Consider the following 25,961-nt stretch of genomic DNA (forward strand, 5'->3'; position numbering starts at 1 on the left):
TTGAGTCACCTATTCAGGACCTTTGTCTCTGCATTTTGCTTTTTATGTTTATTAGCATCATTTAAAATAACAGTTGTCTCCTCCCTTGTATTAAAAAGATTTTTTAAAAAGGAAGTGTACTTTGCTTTTCTTTCCATAGAGACAAATGTCAGTTTTCATCTGCTTGGGGCAAAAGCATCGAAGATTAATGATAAAAGGGGTTAAAGCACTCCTTAGAAGAGAAAAAAAAAAAATATATATATATATATATACCAATACCAGATGTTAACTAACAGTTTTGTGAAATTACAGCCGAAGTGGATCCCATTGGTATAATTAGGAATAAGCCTGAGTTATACTGAGATGTGTGACTAGCATTGTATAGTATAAAATCTGCAAACTAACCCTCCCCTTGAAACAGCCGTGCGCATACTCTTCCCTACCGAGTCTCTAAATTGAGCTTTCAATGGAAGAAGTGTATGGAAGTTTAGAGGAGGGTGTACAAAAAACCACCAAGACTTGCTGAATAATGGGGAAATTAAGTTGAGAAGACAAGAAAATGGAAGGAATTAGAAATAACTCGTCTAGATAATAAGAAATTGGCTTTCAAACAAATAAGTAGGTATTACAAGGAAAATGACCAGTAATTTTCTTTTTCTATTAAGAATATACTTAGAAAATGTGTTATAATCATGGTGGAATTGATTTGGGAGAGCCACAAGAACGTCTTGGTTATTCAGCTTGGTGTGTACTAAGACGCTGGATATTGGAGTAGTTATAGGACAACCTTCAGAGTAGACCATTACAAATATAACAGCCATACATTTCTCTACCCGTGATGGCAGGCAGGATATATGGACAAGTTGTTGCTCACATCTCTAACTCCATAACATTTTATATATTTGTTTATGTCACTGTTGGAAAACTATTATTGAAAATAATTCTAGTTGCACTGCTTATTTGTCTGATACTTTGTCTGTAATGCAGTAAGACACATTATTTTTGCTTTTTGCTGATTTACCGTCTGCTTTGAGCTTTGAATGAATCGAAGCTCCGTTGGAGCTATACTGGGCATATGCCTAGTGTTTTTACACAGTCTGGTGGTTCTGGGTTTTAATGATCTCTGTCTCCTTTGTTGTCTCATGATCAGTTAATGGAACTCCCAGCAGCCAACTTTCCACTCCTAAATCTACGAAATCCTCCAGTTCCTCTCCAACTAGCCCAGGAAGTTTCAGAGGATTAAAGGTATGAAATAGGAAATGTGGCTTATTTGTGTGATTTTGTTATTTTGAGTTGCATAGTTTAGTTAACTTGTTCAGGGGCTTGGGTGCAGTAACAAATCATAAAGGAAAGAGTTTAGGATTTGGAGCCGGGAAGACCTGGCTTTGAATCTTGTGTCCTTTTTCATCTTGTAATTTGGGCCAGTTCACTTAATTCTTCTGAGCTAAAGTGTTCCCATCTCTTAAATGGGAATATAAAGTTGTGGTTAGGGTTGAACATAATGTGGTTTTATATAAATAAATAGCAGTTTTCCTATTATTATCAAAATGATTTACAATGGCAAAACCTTGGAGAACACCATGATTCTTTTTTAAAATGTCATTTAAAATCATGATTTTAATATTGTTAACGTAATTTGACTGTATGAAAGTCTAAAACAGAGTGAAATTCTGGCATAATACTTATATCCACAAGTTAGTAACACAAGAAGAATATGTTCATTTTGGTGAAGAACTTAGGAATAAATCTTAGGTTTTGACTGTGATGTCCTAAAAATATAAAGTCACTTAACATGATTAAGCAGTTGTTTTAATAGGCATTTTATCTAATAGAGAAGGAGAAGACTGAATGATGAGCAAAATCAAATTTGCAGGATTTCCACAAGTTTAATTTGATTTAGTAGCCCTCAATAATTTAAGTTTATATGAGGAAATTTGCCCGGTAAAATAGCAGTGCATGATTTTTCTTAAAGATTGAAAGTGTCCTTTTGTAGAAACAATCAAATTGTCTGTATGGTAATGTACTTTAGGAAGATGGAAGTGTACACAGTGCCATGATGTACACGCGTATTAACTTTCATTCTCTTGGAGTGTTTAACATCGGAAGCACCTTCGTTAGGAATACATTCTTGAAAGTTGGTTGCCCCAACACTTCAGATATCATCCGAGTGGTTTTCTTTACTTTAAGGATGCTGAAAAACATTTTTCACTGATAAAGTGAAAGGTAAAAGCCCCAGCACACCTGGTGAACGTGGGATGGGAACCTGCTGGGCCGGCAGGGCGGTGGGCCTGCGGGTCCTCACTGCCTGCAGGGCTCTGTTCTCCACCTGACACTCAGGTGTGCTTGTCCTGTCCTGAGAATGTTGTATCTACCTCAGAGTGAAGTGCATGGTCCTTGTCTGAATGCCTGACTTCAAAAAGAGAAGTTTCTTCTGGAAAAGGACAGATCGGATTGTCTGTTTTTGTGCCTGCTTGCTTATGTATGTTGGCAGAATTTGGACTGAGACCAATAGTCAGTTTGGGATTGGGAGCACATAGCTCTCAGTAACCTCTACGTACTGGAAGTTCCTTATATTTATCAAAAGAACCGGCCATTTTCTGAAGTGCTAAATTGGCTTAGGTCAGTGTATAATATAATTTCAGTGGAATTTTTTTTTTTAAGATTTATTTATTATTTACTTATTTTTATTTATTTTTGGCTGTGTTGGGTCTTAGTTGTGGCACGCGGGGTGCACGGGCTTCTCTTTTCTAGTTGTGGCGCACAGGCTCCAGGGCGCATGGGCTGTGTAGTTGTGACACGCGGGCTTAGTTGCTCCGTGGCATGTGGGATCTTAGTTCCCTGACCAGGGATCGAACCCATGTCCCCTGCATTGTAAGGCGGATTCTTTACCGCTGGACCACCAGGGAAGTCCCTCAATGGAATTCTTAAATGTCAATCCCAAAAGAAAAGTTATATCCATTAAAAATCACTCATGTAATTATTTTCAGCTTTTCTTTCCCAACTTATTTTCTCCAGAATAGATTGGAGATGCTCTCTTTTTAATCCAGGTAACTTTCAAGAGAACTAGAGTAAAGACCAAGTTGATTCACCTCTTTTCCAGTTTCAGTTGTTTCATCCTTTGTTAAGACTAAAGCAAGTTGTTCCTAGTGCTGGTAATTGTCAACCTAGGGCAAACCTAACCTAAGCTTTGCAGTGATCCACCTGCAAAAGGTCACTTGTATTTCTCCCTCAGGCTGTTGCTGTAGGCAGGGCTGCTCTGATCCTTGACCTAGGACTGCGTGTGGCCATCCCAGAAGGTACCTTACCCAGGGTCTTGGTCATTTCACCTTTTTTTTGTTATCCATTGGTAACCTGGTCTCCCATCTTTCTTCCCAGTCCATCTTCAGCTCTCAGCCCAAGATTGTCCTTTTTTGTTGTTGCCACTGGGTCAATTGGTGCTGCTTAAATGCTCTGAGTACAGACCCATTCCTTCATGTATGTGCACAGACTTGCAGGAGATCGCTCACAGATGCGGAAGTCTGGAGTGAAGAGGCATGGGATTTTTAAAACATGCTAATAAGTTGTATTATTGCAGAGACATTAGATAAAATTGTTCTCACTACACTAGGTGTATCTTAATTATTAGAGTAACCCCAGCATTTAGCACACACAGTTCCATGGCACATGGTAAGTGCTCAAGGATCACTTATTGATGCAGAAATAAATGAAGAAGGTTAGGGAACTGCTGATTCCTGGTCAAGAGTGAAGATGAGATTACCAGTTAGATAAAGAGTAGTGGTTCTTCCATGACCTCCCACCCCTTCCTTTCTCCTCTACCATACCTGGGGCTTGGCTAACAGCTCTGAGACCTCCTCTTGAGTTTTCTTTTGATCATCTGTAAAATAAGGATGTTTGACCTTTGATAACTTCTAGAGTGCTAAGATGAGAGTTCTTTTAAGTTGCCCAAAAGTCTGTCTAGGAAGCTGGGGAGTCTATTGCTCTTCCTCTCACTTTAAAGCTGATGCAGAATCACTGAATCTTACATTAAATATTCGCAGCTAAACAAGTCTCTGCCACACCCATCAGCTGTTTGGACACAAAGCTAAACGCCTCTAACCCCTGCCTGTTCCCAGGGGTCGTACTTTGTGGACATTTCATCTCATCACAGTTCCCCACAGTCCATGGTGTGTATTGTCCTTGGAGTGGAAACCTGCCTTTGAAATACTGCAGCTTAGTTGTTCTCTTTACTGTACAAAATACCGTAATTTCGATGTCATTATAGAGCTCTAGTCAGCATCTGTCCACGTTTGCATTATTTTCTCTATTCAGTGACATTACAAATGGAGAATTACAGATAATTACCATGTGTTAGTGCTATGCTTTTTCTTTCCCCTTCATTTAAAATAGCTTATTAAGATCAATTAAGAGGAGATGTCTGACAATGGAGAGCTGTTTTTCATGGGCAGGAACTCTTTACCACTATTTATCCTACTTAGATGCTTTCATGGCTTTGGGGATAGTCTTTTTCCAGAGAATCAGGGAATTGACAAAAGCAAGCAAACCAAGCCAGGACAGCGTATGCAGGGGTTGGCACTCACGTCACTCTGTATCCCAGGACACAGTTTTTGGCAGATGGCTTTTTTTCCCTCTACTATCTGGGTTCTACTTACTAGGGAATTAAGCAAAATCAAGTCAAAGGTCAGCAGAATTTGATATCCTGTCACAGTTTTTCCCCCCTTTGTGCCAGTTTCTGGGAACCATTTTGTGTTTGGGTGGAGACACTGAAAGAACTGAAAATGGAAATAGTGATATTGTGATGTTTAGTCTCTGACCCAGAGCATCATTTCTGTTTGCTCCTTGAAGAAGACGGGAATTCAGAAGCAGCTCCCCCTCCTCCACAAAAAGCCCTCATTGTTTTCTCGATAGTGCTCTTGTGAGGAAGACAGCTGTGCTCCATTCATACGTGTTCACAGAAGGTCAAGCTCTCTAAGGGGCTGGACCAAAGGCAGGAGAAGAAGCAAAGCTTTCCTCAAATTGGGAATGTTTTTTTGCAAGGTGGGGTGTTAAGAAATAGCGTGGCAGGGCAGAAATAGAGACACAGATGTAGAGAACAAACGTATGGACACCGAGGGGGGAAAGCAGAGGCGGGTGGAGGTGGTGGTGTGATGAATTGGGAGATTGGGATTGACATGTATACACTGATGGGTGTAAAATGGATGACTAATAAGAACCTGCTGTATAAAAAAATAAATAAAAGAAAATTTAAAAAAAAGAAATAGTGTGACGACCAAGTAATTAAGGTTCTTTAAACCTAAAACCAAAAGATGTTAGGACAACTGAGAGTTAGTTGTCCCTCAATTATAACTCTTTGGTTTTGCTAGACAGTTACCTAAAACCATAGAATGTGGAAACTGGAAGTGGCCTCAGATCTTTTAGTTTGTCTTCATTGTATAGATGGAGAATCTGAGGTGCACTCAAATCTCTCTCTCTGTTACAGTTTCTCATCTTGGACTTTCTTTTGTTATTATTATTATTATTATTATTATTTTGCTTTAAAACGAGTGTGATGCCATATCAAGTCAATGTTATTCTCTCACCATGTACTCTGTAAGAGGTCGGTGTGGGTGTTTATTTGGCCAGCATTTGAGTATGTGCTAAATAAAGTAGCATGATCAGTATTCACAGCAGCTTTTTAGGAAGTATGAAAAAAACATCGTACTGGTCATGACGGTGACATGCTGCCTTTTAAGAGGTCCTATCTGTTCAGTGTTAAGTGATTTTTAAAAATAATAACCTGTTTTTCTGACTAGCTTAAAGATGAATTTGAAATGGTTTTGGATGCAATTACGTTATGCTGTTTGGACGATAAACTCACCTTGACCTAAAAGAAAAAAAGATTCTGAGGTGCAGAGATGTGAAGTGAGTTGCTCTAGGTCCCAGTGGCCAGTTGGGATCTCTGACCCTTTCACGGTCTCCGTCTCTAACTTTTGACCTTCCCCCATCCCTGGTGGGCCTGCTTCAGTGACCCCAACACAGGCACCCCTTGGAAAAGCTGTGCTGTGTAGGTCTTTTAGGAGGGTGAGTGCCTGGGTTTAGATACACACAAATGCTCTGAATAAAAACGGGTTGTGAGACAGGGAAAGGAACAAGGAGAGGGGAGGGTTGGGAAAAGGGGGAGGTGATCCTGGGGTGGGGGAGGGGGGAGAGGCCAGAGGGAGGGCGAGGAAGACAGAGAAGAACTCCTGTTGACAGCTCTTCCTGGGAGGCTTGGTGTAAGAGATTGTTCATCGTATCTAATGGGGATTCTTTTCAAGTGAAATGGTTACACTGTGTGACCAGCAGTTTTACTTTAGGGGGTCCGCTTTAGTAAAATGACAAAGTTCACAATGGGTTAGGGTTATTGGGTTTCTTTGTTTGTTTGTTTCTTTGGGTTTTTTTGGAAGCCAGCAATGGAGCTGAGTGTGGTCAAGACTGGCACAGGTTGGAAACACACTGTGTAGTCCTGCCCCAGCAGGTGCATGGGTACCTCGACCTGGGATAACGCTCCACAGTGGGCCTGCGATGGAGGCCACATCGTGAGCACACTGGCATGACGGGAATTTGCATGCAGAGTGCACGCTCATAACCACTACTAGCCCCCAAAGACGCAGTGAGAAAGCAGGGCAAGTCTGTTATACAGCTGACTGGAACTACGTAGTCAGACCACAAATTAGTAAAATGAGCTGCTAGGGCTACCCACTGGGCTTCTTCCCGAGAACCTAGTGCCTAGGTATGAGAAGTTGGCTTTGCTTTTGTACAAGTTTTGGGAATCCGGCTTTTCTAAAAGGCAGGACCACTCGTGGTGATAGTCACGTGGGGAGGGGGTGTCTTGGCAGCTGTTTCCACCACTGTGGCACCAGGACACCCACCAAGCCAGGCAGACGGGGAGCCAAAGGCCGTGAGGTAAGGCCAGTTCATGCCAGGTTGTACTAAGCCTGTGTCAGGAAGAACTTTTATTCTCCTTACTTATTAAAATTTTCTGTGAATGTTCCAATCTGTCCCAGTTAAGATAAGGGACCCATTTAGGCCAGAGGACGAAGGCAGAGATGGCACTTGCTAGTGTGCAGTTACATAGAAGGAGAGGCTCAGAGAAGGAAGCAGCCCAGAGGCCCCTGCTCTGAGATGGACGCAAGATGGTGCAGCGGTTCAGGGTGTGAGCTCGGGAACCGGAGTGTCTGGGTTTCATCTTGGCTTGCCTACTCACTAGCTGTGTGGCCTTGGGCAACTCACATCACCCTTATCTGTAAAAAAAGGGGATTCCTAGGACCTACTGCACAGGGTTGAGATTAACCGATTAAATATAAAGAAAGGACTTAGAATAGCTTTGTTACTCTATTATTCTATTGTTATTCTTTTATATTCTATTTGTATTACAGTAAGCATTGGGGTTTCCAGGTGCAGTTTTCACATGAGGGAAGTTTCACTTAGAAAAAAAAAAATGATATGCAGTAGTGCAGGAGAAGGAAAGAGAAAGTGAGAGATGTCAGACTCCAGATATTATTACCTTCTCTGCTTTTCTGTTATGACTTTCCCTCCCAGCTCTACCCTTCGTCTTTGTTTTCCTGCCCTCTCTACATGTTCCAACCCTATTAGTAATCTATACGTAATTCTGTTAGTAACGAGCTATCCCCAAATTTAGCATCTTAAAACAACAATAAAAAATTATTTTCTCCCACGGCTCTTGTGGGTCAGGAATTCAGGAGCAGCTTAAGATCTTTGAAGAGGTTGTAGTCAATATGTATACCAGGGCTTCAGCTGCCCGAAGCTTGACTGGGAACGGACGATCCCCTCCCACTCACTTGGTGGCAAGTTGTGCCGGCTCTTGGCAGGAGGCCTCAGTTCCTCACCGTGTGGACCCCTCCATAGATTGGCTTCAGGATCCTCAGAATGTGGCGACTGCATTTCCCCAGAGTGAGTGGTCTGAAAGAGAGTGCCGTGCAGAAGTTCCCCTTTCTATGACCTAGCCTCGCAAGTCAGACACCATCATTCCCATCATAGCTCAGTAGTCACAGATGTCAGTCCAGTTAAGCGTGGGAAGAGACTACACAAGGGCATGAACATCAGGAGACGAGGCTCACGGGGACCATCTTGGAGGCTGGCTCCCACTCCCCTTCTCTCTGCTTTCATCTCACCCAGAGTTTCTTTCCCAGGCTGCCTCTGCTCCCTCAGTAGCTTTCTGTCCTTTCTCCCTTCTGAGCACCACAAAAGTCTCTCTCCCCATCAATTTCATTGCTTTTTTCTCCTTCCAGTCCTTTTGTTCTCCAGACCGATCACTCCCTGTGCATTCTTTTCTCTCCCCTGCAAACCCTAGAATCCTACCACCACTGTTGTTTTCTTCTCTTAATCCCCATCTTCCTGATCCTCCATTTTCTCCTTGACCTCCGCCCGTGATCTCCTGTTTCCTCTGCCCAAGCTCCTCTGAGTCCCTTCGATCTAGCTGATAACCTTCCCTTCAGGAATATTTACTGTGAGTAAATCACAGCATTTTCTTTGGGACAGATAGGCAATAAAGAGTACTAAATGTGTCATCAGCTGCCAGATGGATGAAGAAAGCATTTCCCTGAAATTTAATTCATCATCCATGTCCCAGTTTAAGACTTTCAAGGCTGTAGTAACTCAAGCCTTCAGAGTCAGGAGCACATCTGTGGACACTGGGGGATGAAATGTCTCATGTTTTGATGCTGAAGTGTATGCCCAGGGGCTGTCTACTGTGAGCATTCTTGTTGGTTGAAAGAAGAAAGAAAAAAGTACATTTGGAACATTATCCAACATCTTGAGATTATAAACTGTCTGATGTGCTGATATTTTGTCTGATGAATGTCTCCTGGGTCTGCTGTGGTGAAAGATTTTCCAGATTTGTGAAGTGTGATGAAAGGGCTGGTAGTATCTCATACTGATTGGCAGAGCTAAAATGTAACTCTTTGACCTTCTGAACTCAAAACTTCTTTTCGAAGCTGTGAAATGTAAATCCACAGTAGCTTCTGACCTTCAACATTTTCGCTTTTCCCTGGAGCTTTGGCTTTTCTTTGGTATTTAAAACTAGTTAATGGTCTTCAGTACGAAGAGACTGACGACTTACATATCTCCTTTATTACCTCAGAAATGTTGGGTGGTGACTTCATCTCTGAACATAATTGATTTTGTTGACAGAAACAAAAGCAAAAGAGGGACTAAGCAGTTTTGAAGACTTCAGTGCCCTAACAAAATAAATCATCACAATGACTCTCAGATTCTGTTTGAGGACAGTGATTTGTACATTGTAGTTGTTAAGTAAAAAAAAAAAAGCATTTGGTGGGTAAATGGCTCACCTGGGTGGAAGCCCTTTTTTATGGGGGTGGAGGGAGAGTTTGCCAAGCAAATCAGTGTATAAATTGGATCAATTGTAAAAACTTTATTTGAATATAAGCAGCATATGTGTTTATCTTAAACGCCCCCTTATTCGTGAAAGTGGGTAATTAGACCTTCTTCTTGGTCACGCATTAGAAAATTGGATGGCGATAATACTTAGAGGTTGTGGTAGTGAGCTGGCCTGTGCCAGTGACAGACAGTGATAGCCTCCATTGTTGGCACTGAAGAGACAGGCACCTCTCCCACCATGCAGGCATCCTAGAAATTGGTGGTACCTCACATTGAAAGCATGTAGACATGTTTAGCAGGTAGGTGTGGCCATACCACCTTTTGCTGAAAAATCCAGTAATCCAATAAGCAAAATCCAATGCTTGAAAGGCTCACTGATAGGGATGTGATGAGATTCTGTGCTGGTTTTGGCAGGCCGTGTAGTCAACTGAGGTGGCAGGGATACTCAGAGGAACAGAAAGCCAAAGTCAGCAGGTTCCATGCAGCTCCTTTTGTTACTGGGTCCAACCTCGTACTGCTCACCACGTGACAGGCTAATAAAATGAGAGAGGAGTTGTTGAGGCAAGGAATAGAGACTTTATTCGGAAAGCCAGCAGACCGAGAAGATGGAGGACTAGTGTCCCAAAGAACCATCTTACCTGAGTTAGAATCCAGGCTTCTTTTATACTACTAGGGGAGGGGCTGTGGTTGGTTGGTAAAAACTTCTTGGTGCCAGAATCCTTTGTTCTTGCAGCTGACCGTGTAGTTCAGGTCACAGTGTTCCTCTCAACCTCCAACAAGACAAATGTTATTCTCTCTTCTGCAACTTTTTATCTCTATATGAATGGGAAAATGTTATGTCTTTAAAGGTCAGAGCCTTGAGAATGGGCTGTCCTGTATATTTCAGGCTATAAGCAACATTCTTTTAGTTATTAACTTGTAGCAAAAGCAATAGAATATAAAGGTTAAAGTAAAAGAAACTTCCATTATGGAGTCAGGTTTGTTCTTGCCTATTAAACTTTCATGGACTTGAGCTGGCTACTGTCTCAAACCATGTACATGCACAGACAGTGGGTTCTGTTTACTGCTCTTCACCACTATGAACCAGTTACAAGTCTCAAGCACCACTGATTTTACCAAATGAAACCAAGTGTAAGGTATGGCTACAGATAAGAATACTTTGTATGTTACTAACCCTTAGGTGCTGATTCAGATTAATTGTTCTCATGTCTCATTACTAATACTGAAGTATTTCAAAGTAAATTATCACAAATCCAATATTAAAGCGTTAAAGCTTCTCTTTTTAAATGGATGCCTAATTTATACTGGTTTTCCTTCTAATTAATGGAACTGATATTTCTGATTTTTCTTTAAAAACACCACAAAAATGATCATGAGGCAAATCTATTTACAAGTAATATCTAGAATACTGATTTTTAAAACAATCTTCAATACATTTCAGAGGTCATCTTTTTAAAGAAAAATTTTTCTTAAGATTGCTTTATGTGAGGAGAGGCTGTGTATTTATTTATTGACTTGTATATTATTTGACTAAATTATAAGAATGTGATTATAGTTATGTACTCTGAAAGCATGTTCTAAATATACCCCAGTGAATATTTTGATCAGTGAGTCTGGTATAGGGTACAAGACTTCTTGAGGAGGTCATAGTGTGAGACTAGCCAAATAGCCTGGGCTCTGCAGTCAGACCCGGGTTTAAATTCTGAATCCACATTTGCTGTGGCATTTGGGCAAGTTATATAACCTCTCTGAGCTTTGGTTTCTTCACAGATTGATAGAGATGATGATAATACCTAATTCATAAGATATAAAAGTACTCATTTTAGGACTTGGCACAAAGTAGGCATTCAGTAAACTGTAATGAGTTGCTTCTTTCCTTTTCTTACAAAGAGAACATTGTTCTTGGGCTATTGATGACTCACAATGGCTAGATTACTGGATGAGTGACAGAGAGAACTTAAATTAAGATAGCTGGACGATTAATTACGATTACTGCCAGAAACTTCCTCCACAGAGGTTCTCAACCTTAGCTACACGTTAGACCTTCTGTGGAGCTTAAAAAAATATTGATGCCTGGGCCCTACATGCAAGAATTCTTTAATCTGTGGTGCAGCCTGGCAATAGAATTTTTCAGATCTTCCCTGGTAATTCTAGTGTACAGCCAAGGACAGAGAACCGCTGCTTTATAACAACCATACCCTGGGGTTTATTCTGTTCTAAGCATTTAAAAGTGTAAGAATTATATTGGAGGAAAAGCTTTCCTAAGAAAGTTCTTGTAGACCAGGGATTTATTTGCCTGTGGCCACATTTGGCCCAACGCCTGTTTTTCTCAATAAAGTTTTATTGGAACACAGCCATGCTCATTTGTTTCCATTTGGTCTATGGCTGTTTTCACGCTGCACCAGCAGAGTTGAGTAGTTGTGACAAAGACCATATGACCCACAAAGGCTAAAATTACTCTCTGGCCCTTTACAGAAAATGTTTCTGACCCCTGCAGTAGGCCACTTAAAAATTGAATCATAGTGCTGTTTTCCAAGATGCATTCGAGAAAGTCAGCTCACTACACAAGTGTATCTGCTAGATTCTGTTCAAATGCTTCCTTTTATGAAAAACCAAAATGAAGTTGGAACTATTAAGTAGTTCTATTAAGTAGCATTAATAGAACTATTTTTGCTACTTTTTTTTGAGAATTGCCTATTTCTGAACAAAACTTCACAATTTTAGTATAGCACTTAACATTCTCTTTAAATTCTAAGTTTTGTAGAAATAGTAATAATCCACTTATCAAATAAATTTAATGTAGGACACTTTGACTTAACTTCCTTACTAAAAATGTGGAAAGCTGGCATGTTAATGATTATCAAATGTACTTTACTCAGCCCTGAATGCCCTTTTAAATGAAGCTAGTTGAGAATACTGTATAGCTTTTTCTGCTTGTTTTCAAGTCTTTTTAAAAAAGTTCTGAGCAGAAGTGGATTCTTGTGCATTTTCCTTCCTTGCATACTCATAAAAATGGAGCTACTGCTGCCAGAGAGTACGTAGGTGGTGGCGCAGTGGAGCAGGTCCCAGAGAATGTGCTCGGCAATGTCTTCGGTCTTTTCAATCACTTTCCTTTCTTCACTCACCAGGAAATATGTCCCCTCCGCTCCCCACCCCTAAACATCATGACATCTTTTTGAATCAGTTAGTAATGATGGAAGATATCTTTTTTTTTTTTTTTTTTTAACATTTTTATTTATTTATTTATTTATTTATTTATTTATTTATTTTTATTATTTTTATTATTTTTGTCTGTATTGGGTCTTCGGTTCGTGCGAGGGCTTTCTCCAGTTGCGGCAAGCGGGGGCCACTCTTCATCGCGGTGCGGGGACCGCTCTTCATCGCGGTGCGCGGGCCTTTCTCTATCGCGGCCCCTCCCGTTACGGGGCACAGGCTCCAGACGCGCAGGCTCAGCAATTGTGGCTCACGGGCCCAGCCGCTCCGCGGCATGTGGGATCTTCCCAGACCAGGGCTCGAACCCGTGTCCCCTGCATTAGCAGGCAGATTCTCAACCACTGCGCCACCAGGGAAGCCCTGATGGAAGATATCTTGAAAGAACCCAGTTGCTGCCACCCGTTTATGCTTTATGGAGGAGCAGCTCACCCAAATGCAGCATCTAGGCACAGTCTTCGTGCTGTCTCAGCATCCTGGTTGCTGATGGAAACATGAAAGCGCATTAGCATTTTAAGAGATTTAAAAAAAAAATGTATAGTTGGACAGTAGAAATGGGACCGGTTTAATCAGGAATGCCATATTTTAGTCTCTCCTTGCTTCAGTAAGAGAATAGTTCTCTTACAAAGGACAGGGAAATCCATAAATTCTGCCTGGTAAATGGTGGGAATTGTGTAGTCATAGCTTTCACTTTTCCTTCCTCTTTTGTCTGCATGTCTCTCAGGGCACCGGGAATGCTTTTCTTTATATGTAACAATAGACACTTCACGTTTGCCAGGGATCTGTCCAGAGATCTTGGTGAATACCCAGCTTTTCTTGGATTCTCAGAGCACCAGGCTTTGTTGCCAGGAGGTCACGTGAGCTTAATTGCTAGCGGTGTGATTCCAGCACGCCAAGTGCAGATTCATGCTGTAGCGAAGTGCTTCCCTCGCACGGATCCTCATGGGCGTTTGAAACCATCAGGAGGAACCTTCAGATGGTTAGGTGAGGTTTCTGGGAAGGGTTTTAAGGGTGCACACATGCCTCTTCCTGAGACTGCAAGCTTCCGGCAGTAATGACCTTGGCCCTACATCTTTGCATCCTTTGCAGCCAGCACAGGTTGTAGCTGAGGGAGGAAAGGAAAACTGTCCGTGGGTCTAATCATGTCCTGTCTGTTGAGCTGTGTTATAATAAGATGATTCCCACATTTCTTTATGTTTTCATTTTCTTCATGAAAGCTTTATTTTCAAGTAAAGGAACATATTGGGACAGGTAATCAGTTATGTCACTTCTGTTAACTCTCTAGTTTTTAAATGCTTGAGGTTTAGCACTTTGAAAAAAAATCATTCTGTGTGAGAGTTTTGAAAAATAATCTTCTTGCCATCATTCCTTACTAAGAAAGCTGCATTTCCTGGTGATTTAGTGAAACTTTTGTCAGGTACACATGAAAGTAGCCTCTCACGTGGGCCTGTGCCCTCACTCTGCCCATGAGGCCACCTCCGAGGCCGGGCTTCAGCCCAGTTGCTGGAGGACCAGCTTCCACCACCTGCTCTGGCTCCTTGCCACCTCTGAATCCCAACACAAACCAGGTTTGTAATTGCTGGACTGTACAGGGAATCAGGATAGGTGGGAATGGGGGTTTAATCAAAAGAAGCATTGAGAAAGTTACAGAGGTTGACAGGAGCTCCGTAAACACTCCAGGGAGTCACACATCCATGTGACAATGTACAAAGAGGTAAAAATGCCTGCATTTTAGCCCCTTCCAAGACTTCCTTCTTAGCCCTTGAGTCAGAACGTATCAGCTTGCGATGAACTAACTTACTCAAATTAGCTCAAGAAAGAGACCTGTGAGAAGAACGTTACCTGCTTCCAGGAGAACCGAGCAAGCAGGCCTGGGGGAAGGCAGGTCTTCGGACCTCAGCAGTGGGCGTGGGGTCTGCACGCTGCACGCTCCCTCCGGCTCTGAGTGTTGGGAAGGGAGATGGTTCCTTCAGTGCCCAGGCTGGACCCAGCCAGCTGTGCCCCGAGGGCGTGAGGCTGCCCCGTTCTGGGCTGTGAGATATAGACATTCAGGTAAGCCGGCCACTGTCCACTGCTGCTCCCGGACATTGACGGTCCACCTCCCCCATCCCTGTAACCTAAAGGCAAGCCCGTGATCAAAGGGGATCTTTCCATTTATCTTTTGAGATCTAAAACTTTCCCCAAAATGACATTGTTCTTATCTTTATTCCATTGAGAATGTGGCTGGTATGAGTTTAATTTGGATCTCTTATTCCCATGACTGACAGTTTTCAATGTAGTAAGGGTTGGATTAGAAGTGGAACAGACTTTGAATGAATTATTTAGCAAAAGATCTCTTATAGCCATTGTACATTCAGTAATTCAAAAGCATTTCTCAGACACTCAGTGCAAGGCCCTATGCTGGATGTTTTGAGGAAAAATACTAATAACTAATATTGAGTTATTGTTACATGTCAGTGACTGTGCTAAATGATTTTACATGCATGAGCTAATTTTAATTCTTTAACACATCTTTGCGCTAGCTGCTGCTACTATCCCTATATTCAGAGCAGAAAATTAAGACTTAGAAAGTTTTAGCAACATTTCAAAAAAAAAAAAAAAAAAAAGATTATTGGAGACTTCCCTGGTGGCGCAGTGGTTAAGAATCCGCTTGCCAATGCAGGGGACACGTGTGCAAGCCCTGGTCCGGAGAGTTCTCACATGCCGCAGAGCAACTAAGCCTGTGTGCCACAACAACTACTAGCCCGTGCTCTAGAGCCCACATGCCACAACTGCTGAGCCCGCGTGTCACAGCTACTGAAGCCCACACACCTAGAGCCTGTGCTCCACAACAAGAGAAGCCACCGCAGTGAGAAGCCTGTGCACTGCAATGAAGAGTAGCCCCCGCTCACCACAACTAGAGAAAGCCCGCGAGCAGCAATGAAGACCCAACGCAGCCATAAATAAATAAAGCTACTCAAAAAATTAAAAAAAAGATTATTGGAGTTAATGTAAGTATGAAATACATGAAAAAAAGTGATGGGAAACAAGTTGGACAGGTAAGGGGATAAATCACGGCCTGAATGCCATGCTGAAGACGTGTGGGTTAGTCTGTTGGTAACGAAGACCCAATGAGTTTCTGGGATCCTAGGGACGATGTCAGAACTATCCTTCGGAAAAGCTTCTCTGGCTATAATCGTGGAGTGGGAGAGACTGATGGTAACTGAGGAGTCCTCTGGTAGAGGTGCCGAGAGAAGCCGAGCACGACCAGGACTGGGGTAGTTGCTGTGGCCATGAATGGAGTAGAGAATGCTGTGATTTTCTTTTCAGCTTCCTTTTATGTTCCCTCTCTGGGGCTTGATTTTAAAAGTCTAGCTTTTAAACATTCTAGCATAGACTCCTGCTGAATTTGGAGTTGCCTTCAATTTCAGCAGAAAAAAAAAAAAAGAATAGAACAAACGAAAAAGCTCAATTTTGAAAAATTTTGTCCACCGAATTACCTGCATTGTGAGGAAACAGGGATTGAACTCTTGAGGAGCCAGGTGTTCATCCGGCTGCAGCGTTTTCATCAGGTTAAGGGTGGCCAGAAAGCGACCCACACGCACAGCCACATTCCTGCACAACTACTCCCCTGTCAGAGTGTAGGGCACAGACACTTACGAGAGGTGTGTTTGTGCCTCAGGAAGGGGCTCATTTGGTGGCTGTCACCACTGCTTTTCCGTGGCCCTGGGTTTCCTAGCAGGACACGCTGCTCCTGGTTTTACTGTCCACACAGGTGTGGTTACGTGGGACCTGAGAAAACAGCCTAATTTTTACGTGCCTCTCATCCTTGAGGCTCATATTTTATCCCCAAAGAACTTCTGGATGATCCTGTTTGAAGGAGTGTTGTAAGTATTGGGTTTTCCTGGATTGAACCAAACTCAGCATCTGTGAGGTTTTCTACTTCACCCAGAGGAAGAGAGTGGACTCAGTGTCTCTAGCTTGTGGGCACTGTGGGAAGGGTAGGTCCCTGCCCTAGACCTGTGCTATCTGTGCTTTCATTTAGCAAGTGTGAATTAAGTAGTGTGTGCACCAGGCCCTGTGCCGCACATGGAGGACGCAGGGATGGAGAAGGCACAGCTGCCATGGGGCAGAAGCTGCCAGGATAGTTTGGGCGTAGAGGCAAGCATGTAAACACACCAGCACAAAAAATGCCAAAGATGCTTCTCGGTATTTGGTAAGTCCTTTGATGTTTAAACTCCTGAAAGGAATACTTTTTTTTTTTTTTTTGAAAGAGAAGAAAGAAAATTAAAGATGAAAGAGAAAAGATTGAGTTTGAAAGTGTAATAGCCCTTGGAAATTAAGAAAAAATTCCATAAGCCTACAGAATAATAAAGAAAATAAATAATAAAACAAAACAGTAATAAATAAATATATGAATAATAGTCATAATATGAGTTTTTCAGTTTACCTAAGAACTAGAGATATTTCTGTGTTAGACTGGGAATTTCAGCTTTTTGTGAAGTTGGAACCTACCTAAAAGCTTTATCTTTTATTCCCCTCTGGTACCTAGTAAAAAAAAAGCTCCTTATGATGCTTCAGAGGAATTCCTGCTGTCTTAGGGTGGCAAAGGAGTTGATTGGGCCAGGGCTGTTCTCTGGGTCCTGAAGCTACAGGAGGGTGCGGAAGGTGATGCACTCCCGGACATGGGGCTGGACTTCTGAGAAGAGCTCGACCCTAGCAGGGACTCTGGTGGTCAGCCAGGGTGTGGGGAAGGGTGGGGAATGTGGGATCTGGGGACTCTGTGCTGGCGTTCTTGTAATTATCTATAGTTCTAAGCCTTCTTGTGCCGCTAGTAACTACCTTGTTCATGGGTGAGCCCGTGAAAGTCTCCTTACTTTACTTCGTTGAGATCAAAAGTAACACAGTATCAAAGAAGAGTAACATACGTCAATTTTCCTGATACTAATATGAATTGAAAATACTGTATCTAAGGAAGAACTGTATTAATGGGATTGTATATAGGGAGAAAGGTGAGATGAGAAGCAAGGGGATGCTTCCTCTGTTTCTGTACCATTTTATTTTATTTTTTTTGCATTCTATTATATAAGCATTTTCTCTTCTCTTAAGGATGAGCTAGCTAAAGATTCGGAAACTTATCCTGATAAATAATGGGCACTCTCCTCTTTCAGCAGAATTCTGCACATGGCCGATCTTCTTCCAATGTAAATGGCGGGCCTGAACTTGATCGTTGCATGAGTCCTGAAGGTAGTTCTCAGTCTATGATTACTTTTTTTTTTTTTAATCATTTATTTATTTATTTTTGGCTGTGTTGGGTCTTCGTTTCTGTGCAAGGGCTTTCTCTAGTTGCGGCAGGCAGGGGCCACTCTTCATCGCGGTGCGCGGGCCTTTCACTATCGTGGCCTCTCTTGTTACAGAGCACAGGCTCCAGACGCGCAGACTCAGTAGTTGTGGCTCACGGGCCTAGTTGCTCCGCGGCATGTGGGATCTTCCCAGACCAGGGCTCGAACCCGTGTCCCCTGCATTGGCAGGCAGATTCTCAACCACTGCGCCACCAGGGAAGCCCCTATGATTACTTTTATAAGGGAAGCCATCCATGTGAACTCGGTTGCCCCCCAAACCCACTTGTGCTAAATTATCTCCCTAAACAGCAGGGGTCACGTCAATATGTATAGAATCTCGTTGTTAATTAAGCTACCCAATTTCAAATTTTAGTCTTGGGTTTCCTTTATTTTTCCTTAGTGGCAATCTGCTCATAATTCCTAAATGTAGGCTTTCCTTTTTCTTAGATAACGTTAAGTGGGTTTCTTTGTTTGATGTCAGCTATGTACAGGGCACTGAGGATACATTGTGAAAAGTGGTCGATCTTAACCACTTCCTTCTCCTGCCCCTCCCCCCTCTCCTTTTTGAGGACACTTTGAGCCAGATATTAGCCTTAACAAGGTATCCTAAGTGGCCAGAATTTTCTTTACCAGAAAATCTTGAAGAGAAAATTTCTAAGATTAAGTCCCCATCATCAATCCCCTCCCCCTTTCTCCAGAGTTGACAAAAAGTTTACAAAGTTTTGGTTAGACTTCCCTTTTACCCAAAGCTAATCACTTATTTTCAGCTGATATTTCAGGGATTTGTTAGGTTTATTGATTTTGTTGGTTTCTGACTCCAACCAACAAGGCCAAAAGGAAATTGGTGATTCAGGTGTTCTATTCAGAGAATATGCTCAGAGGATTTTCTTTAGTTTTACCACAGATTTAGAAATAACTCCATTGTGATTTATTATTTTACCAATCTGTAGGAATCAAGGTGAAATGTGATGTGTTCATTAGACTTTGTGTTTATCCTTTTTTGCAGGTGTGAATGGAAACAGGTGCTCTGAATCGTCAACTCTTCTTGAGAAGTACAAAATTGGGAAGGTTATTGGTGATGGCAATTTTGCAGTAGTCAAAGAGTGCATGGACAGGTGAGTGGATAGTGAGAATAATCATTTGTTCACTGACACATACATTTTCCTTTGGAGTTTATTCTTATCTGAATGAACGAAAGGCCTTCTTAAAGAGTCTACTCTTAGGACTAGTGTTTTGCATGCCCACAGGCAACTTGACAGGGGAAAATATATGTATACATGTAGAATATAAACCTGCTTTTTACTTTGGGAGATATATCAAGTCTCATCCATGAGACAGAGAAAAATAGGAAAGAGTACGATTCATTAAAAAAAAAAAATCTATAGCACTTATCTGTGTCAGGCTCTATTCTCAGTGCTGTACTTATATTGTCATTAACCCTCTCAGCTAATAATTAATTGCATATTATCAGTAGTTCAGGATACATGAGCTCTGACTTTATTCAATATCAGAATCAGCCAACTTTTGCCCATATTAAAATTATATTTTTGCTTGTCCAGCCTTATTTTGTTTAAGGTCCTAATTTCTCAGATGGTAACAAATCCATTCTTTTACATTCCAGGCCTTTTGTAAACAATATTAAAACTGGAAAAGACTCAGATTAGAGTGTTTGTGTTTATAGCGTGTTATTCTAGCTGTTCTAAGTGGTAATTTTTGTTGTGGTGGTGGGAGATGGGTGAGGGGGAGTTTTCCAGAAAGTTCTGGTGACTACAGTTTTCCTGTTCTGCTACATCTCCAGTGAAGCTTTACTGCTCCTTATATGGTACACAAAGTAGCTCCCTGTCTTCTAAGCCCCTCTGCTTAGCTCTGGTACACAGATTGCTGCTCAAGCAACAAGCATCTAACATATGACTTCTAAAGACTCATTAGAAATCTGAGGCAGTGTTTGGTTTCTATTATGGAGAAGCAATTTAAATAAAAGTTATTCTTCCAAGGTAGGTCTCATCAGTGTGTACTGTGACCACCTGGCAAAAGCAGCTTGTGCTTGAGAGAACTAACCTATTCCAAGAATACCACAGTGTTCTTTCTTGAACTGCTTTCCTATTCTAAAAGATGTATTTTTGACATGTTCTGATTAAATTATACTAAAGGTGATTAAAAGTTAAATAACAACATCAGGATTCTTGTGTCAAATGAACGATGTCTCTAGTACCAGATATGGACGTTTAAAGGTGTGGATAAGGTGGCACCAGATCCTAAGTGGAGTTTTGGCTGAGAAATAGAGACTGAAAGTCTAGGGACTTTTCAGTTTTGAATTATGGGCTAATTAGTGACTAATGGACTCATGTAAAGACATTGATAAAAGAAAATTTTCTGTTACTTTGATTCATTTTTCTTAATTTTATTCTGTCTCCTAAGAGAACTATTTTTGAGATTTAAGTATGGAAGAACAGCTTCTTATCCAAGTCTGATACAACAGAATTTAAATACTTTAAATATGTGAGTTACTTAATATTGTAATGATTAATAGTTATAAAAGGAGATTGACAGTGTGGCTTTGTGGGTTTAAAAAAAATCTTTTGTGGCTATTTTTCTCCCTGACCCCACTCAGCATCCTCTCTGGTGTATAGAGAAGGAGGCCACTCTTTCTTCCCTGGGTCTGTGCTGTAGAGGAAATCAGGATGGATGGTGTCTTTGATTTATGTCTTTAAATGTCCTTCCTCTGATTATTCCATAGGTCCACAGGAAAGGAGTTTGCCCTAAAGATTATAGACAAAGCCAAATGTTGTGGAAAGGTACAGTATACATAACTGTTTTGTAAAAGAAACTGAAAAAACTTAGAGATGTCTTCTGCGGTGAAGGAATTTAAGTGGTGATTTGACAAGATCATAATAGGAATAGTCTGCTGATAGTAGCGGGGGAAACCTTGTCAAGCTTTTTTTTTTTCCCTGCCATTTTTCAGAAACCTTAATCCTAAAACAGTAAATTGATTTGATCTTTGTCCTAACCATTGAAAAATACAAGTTCTCCTCTCTCGGAGATGTCTATATCAAAACCCAGCAACACACAAAAGGTGCCTCAAGAACTGTGAGGGTTCTGAGACTTTTCAAACTAAGAAATTAGCCTTCCAGCTTTGTAGATGTGGCAGAAGACACGAGATTCCTAGGTCAGAGACAAAAACTATTACTGATGCCATAGCAGAAAGCAGGAGCTCCATGCTTGCACTGGTTCCCCTTAACTCCCAAAGCCCACAGAGGTGATGCAGAGGGGCCCAGCTGGATGCTGTCCACACAGTGGGTTTGTGTCACAGTGGAGGACCCCCAAGCTTAGGAACCCCCCAATCTTATGAGGGGGCCACTAGCGTCCTACCCAGCCTCTGCCCCAGTGGAGAGCATTATTTTTATTATCATGGTCAGGAAACAAATTGGCCCTCCACCCCTGGGGGAGACCCTGTCTCTGTGTTCCAAGGGCATTTGCTATACAGACATACTTGGAAAGATAGTTTGTAACTAAAGCTGATGTGGGATGTGCAGAAACACCATGGATTGTCTCCCCAAATGGATGAACTTTTTTCTCTGTCCTACTCTAAAAATGGGACTGGGAAAAAAATCAAATGATGGAATGCTGCTAGATTACTGCCATTTCAACTATGTTTGGAAGGATAAATATTCTACAGTAGTGATGACAAAGACCTTTTTAGATTCCTTTCTGGTAAGTAGCATAGCAGTTAAGAGAGCAGGCTCTAGGGCCTTCCCTAGAAGGTGGCGCAGTGGTTAAGAGTCCACCTGCCAATGCAGGGGACACGTGTTCGAGCCCTGGTCTGGGGAAAATCCCACATGCCGTGGAGCAGCTAAGCCCGTGCGCCACAACTACTGAGCCGGCACTCTAGAGCCCGCAAGCCACAACTACTGAAGCCTGCGTGCCTAGATCCCATGCTCCGCAACAAGAGAAGCCACTGCAATGAGAAGCCCGCGCACCGCAATGAAGAGTAGCCCCCGCTCGCCGCAACTAAAGAAAGCCCACGCACAGCAACGAAGACCCAACACAGCCAAAAATAAATAAATAAATAAATAAATACATTGAAAAAAAGAGAGAGAAGGCTCTAGAACTCATGGTCCAACTCTGAGCCCCTCACGCTTGTGGTGCTGAGCAGCTGAGGTATGGCCAGTCTGAACTGAAATGTACTCTCAGTGTAAAACACAACAGATTTTGAAGACTTAATGCTAAAAGAAGAATGTAAGATACTTCATTAATATCTTTTGTATTTGATTACATGTTGAAATGATAATATCTTGGATATATTGGGTTAAATAAGTTATACATTTTACCTGCTTTTTATATTTTTTAACATGGCTACTAGAAAACTTAAATTTACATATGTGGATCACATTTCTATTGAACAGTACTACTCTAGAGCCAGATTGTATAAAGTTTAATCCTGGCTCTGCCTCTTTTTGCTGTATGACCTTGGAGAAATTAGTTAACCCCTCTGTGCCTCTGTTTCTTCCTATAAAATGCAGTTGTTAATAATATCAAAGGCATAGGTTATTGTGAATTAATTGAATTAAGGCATAGAAAACATGTAGAAAAGTATCAGTATATAACAAGAATTTAACACATGTTAACTGTTAATATTATTAATATGCCAGAGGAATTCAGAAGCTATAGCTAGGCGGATTTGATGTGACAGTAGTGGTTTTATATTTATGGAACTCCTAAAACTATTCTTCATCAGACATTTACAAAATTGTGTATTTTTAACAGGAAACTTAAAATATTATGATACAGGGCTTCCCTGGTGGTGCAGTGGTTGAGAATCTGCCTGCCAATGCAGGGGACACGGGTTCGAGCCCTGGTCTGGGAAGATCGCACATGCCACGGAGCAACTGGGCCCGTGAGCCACAACTACTGAGCCTGCGCGTCTGGAGCCTGTGCTCCGCAGCAAGAGAGGCCGCGATAGTGAGAGGCCCGCGCACCGCGATGAAGAGTGGCCCCCGCTTGCCGCAACTAGAGAAAGCCCTCGCACAGAAACGAAGACCCAACACGGCCAAAAATAAATAAATAAATTAATTAATTAATTTAAAAAAGACATATATATTATGCTACAGTGTTAGAAGAGTCTTCTCAGAGACCCAGAATGGAAAATCCAATAGACAAATTTGTCATACACTTTTTTTTTTTTTTAAACACTACATTGTGACAGCCAATGAAGCAGAGTCTGTGCAAAATGCCCCCCTTTTCTTTGAATAAGGTTTTTCTAAATGTAATTTTCTTTAAATAATTCTATGTGTTTTCAGTTATTGTGCTAACAATTTTATTACATTTTCAGCTGCAAAGCCTGTCTCCATATGTAAGTAGGTGTTGCTCTTTGTATCTGATATTGTGTGATTTAAGCAGAATGTGTCATAATTTTGGGAGCCAAGTTCTAAACAACTGTATTAAAGTATGTTTTCAAAAAAGTTTAAAAATAACTGCTCTGGTAAGGATATTGTTTACATGATTAAAATTTAAGCAGCTGTCTCAGTAGTTGAAAAAAAATCTTTATGCAAAAAAATTCAGTCTGGTACACTAAGTGTTGAGGCAAATGAAGAGGTCACTTCAAACATTTGGATCTTATTTTTCCTTGTTTTTGAATGTCATTTTATTTTTATAATTCATGATCATATACTTATTTCCATCCTTATATTTTGCTTATTTGAACAATTATTTCCACACTGACTATATAAAATTATAAGGTTAAAACTTAAAAAAAAAAATTGAAGGATAGTTGACTTACAATATTGTGTTAGTTTCAGGTGTACAGCAAAGTGGTTCAGTAATTTTTTCAGATTATATTTCATTATAGGTTATTATAGGATATTGAATATAATTCCCTGTGCTATACAGTAAATCCTTGTTACTTATCTATTTTATGTAAAGTAGTTTGTATCTGTTAATCCCATACTTGTTTTGTTCTAAATAGGTAGATTTTTCCACTAAATTTTATATTTAGGAAAAAAATTGGTATAGAGAATTTGCTTTTTTAAAACAAAATCTAAGGAGGTATTCAGCCACTCTTCAGGGGCATCGTTCGTTACCTCTGCCTTGTGGGTTGTATACAGAAAAGTAATAACGCTGAAAATAATATCTGCCATTTATCAAAATGTATTATCTATCCAAAATGTATTATCTATCCATTTATCAAAATGTATTATCTATCCAGGCTTGGACATATAGGAATTTCACACATTATCTTTAATGACTTGCAAAACAGATGTACTGGTTTTAGAGATAAAGAAATAAAAATTCAAATTAAATAGCTTCCCAAAAGTCACACAGAATCAGAGCAGTGATTGGACCTTTGGGCTAGTTGGTTGCACAGACAGTCTACACTGGCCAATCTACCATGATCCCTCTCCAAGTTCAATTTATGGATTTGTTCCTATAATAAGAACCTGGGAAAAATTCTTAACCTCTGATTTTCTGTTTGCTTTTCTGTAATGTACAAGATTGATTCACTTGTTTACCTAACACTTGATGTTTGTGCAAGATACTGTGCTAGGAATAAGGTAATTTAACATTAATACCAGTTCCGTAAAAGTGTTACGGGAGTTCAGGGTAGCACATGAGAGAGAAGTAGGTGCTCAGTGGAGATGCCTTAGAGCAAGAAGCATTCGAGCTGTATTTGAGCAGTAGGTACGGCTTGAGTAGGCAGTAATGACAGAAGAGCTTTTGAGGCGGCCAGCGCAGCCTGAGTAGAGGCCCAGAAGATGGAAAGCATGTTGGGTTCTTCCAAGTAGGAGGTTTTCTTTTTCTTTTTAAAAAATATTTATTTATTTATTATTTATTTATTTTGGCTGTGCTGAGTCTTCGTTGCGGCACGCGGGATCTTCATTGCAGCATGCGGACTCTTAGTTGCAGCATACAAACTCTTAGTTGCGGCATGCATGCAGGATCTAGTTCCCTGACCAGGGATCGAACCCGGGCCCCCTGCACTGGGAGTGCGGGCCACTGGACCACCAGGAAAGTCCCTCAATAGGAGATTTTCTTAAATTGATTTATAATGTTGTGTTAGTTTCTGGTTTACAGCAAAGAGATTCAGTTATACATATGTATTTTTTTCATATTCTTTTTCATTATAGGTTATTACAAGATATTGAATATACAGTAGTTCCCTGTGCTATATAGTAGGACCTGGTTGTTTATCTACTGGGTTGGCCAAAAAGTTCATTCAGTTACTGAATATGTTGTTCAATAAAGTTCTTCGTGAAAATGAAAAATGTGTCTTTTGTTTTTACTTTAAACCAAGCAAACTTTCTGGCCAACCCAGTATTTTATATGTAGTAGCTTGTATCTGTTAATCCCAAACTCCTAATTTATCCCTCCGCCACCCCCTTTCCCGTTTGGTAACCATAAGTTTGTTTTCTATATCTGCGAGTCTGTTTCTGTTTTGTAGATAAGTTCATTTGTGTCATATTTTAGATTCCACATATAAGTGATATCATATGATATTTGTCTTTTTCTGTCTGACTTACTTCACTTAGTATGATAACCTCTAGGTCCATCCATGTTGCTGCAAATGGCATTATTTCATTCTTTTTATGGCTGAGTAATATTCCATTGTATATATGTACCACATTTTCTTTATCCATTCATTTTTTGATGGACGTTTAGGTTGCTTCCATGTCTTGGCTATTGTATATAGTGCTGCTATGAACACTGGGCTGCATTATCTTTTCAAATTAGAGTTTTCTCTGGATATATGCCCAGGAGTAGGATTGCTGGATCATACGGTAACTCTATTTTTAGTTTTTTAAGGAACCTCCATACTGTTCTCCGTAGTAGCTGCACCAATTTAAATTCCCACCAACAGTGTATGAGGGTTCTCTTTTCTTGACACTCTCTCCAGCATTTATTATTTGTAGACTTTTTAATGATGGCCATTCTGACTGGTGTGAAGTGATACCTGAATGTAGTTTTGATTTGCATTTCTCTGATAATTAGTGATGTTGAGCATCTCCTCATGTACCTATTGGCCATCTGTGTGTCTTCTTTGGAGAAATGTCTGTTTAGGTCTTCTGCCCATGTTTTGATTGG

General features: G+C 41.0%; 1 protein-coding gene across 14 annotated transcripts in view; it reads left to right on the top strand.

Annotated features, from left to right (window-relative positions):
• Positions 1-25,961, top strand: part of DCLK2 (doublecortin like kinase 2) — a 156,969-nt gene that overhangs the window by 97,209 nt on the left and 33,799 nt on the right. For 8 of the 14 annotated variants that reach the window (XR_009008314.1, XR_009008315.1, XR_009008316.1 and 5 more), the window contains 4 exons: positions 1,130-1,224; positions 17,715-17,790; positions 18,892-19,000; positions 20,623-20,680. Coding sequence is in view for 10 of the 14 variants with exons in the window: in XM_057546421.1 (XP_057402404.1) it covers positions 1,130-1,224; positions 17,715-17,790; positions 18,892-19,000; positions 20,623-20,680 (338 nt within the window). In the remaining 4 variants the exon portion in view is untranslated. Of the gene's footprint in view, positions 1-1,129; positions 1,225-15,226; positions 17,066-17,714; positions 17,791-18,891; positions 19,001-20,622; positions 20,681-22,649; positions 23,572-25,961 lie in introns of those variants that run through there. The other 6 variants (XR_009008317.1, XM_057546418.1, XM_057546420.1 and 3 more) reach the window with 4 other exon arrangements.

The sequence above is a fragment of the Balaenoptera acutorostrata genome, chromosome 5 (assembly GCF_949987535.1).
Source record: "Balaenoptera acutorostrata chromosome 5, mBalAcu1.1, whole genome shotgun sequence".
Lineage (NCBI taxonomy): Eukaryota > Metazoa > Chordata > Mammalia > Artiodactyla > Balaenopteridae > Balaenoptera > Balaenoptera acutorostrata.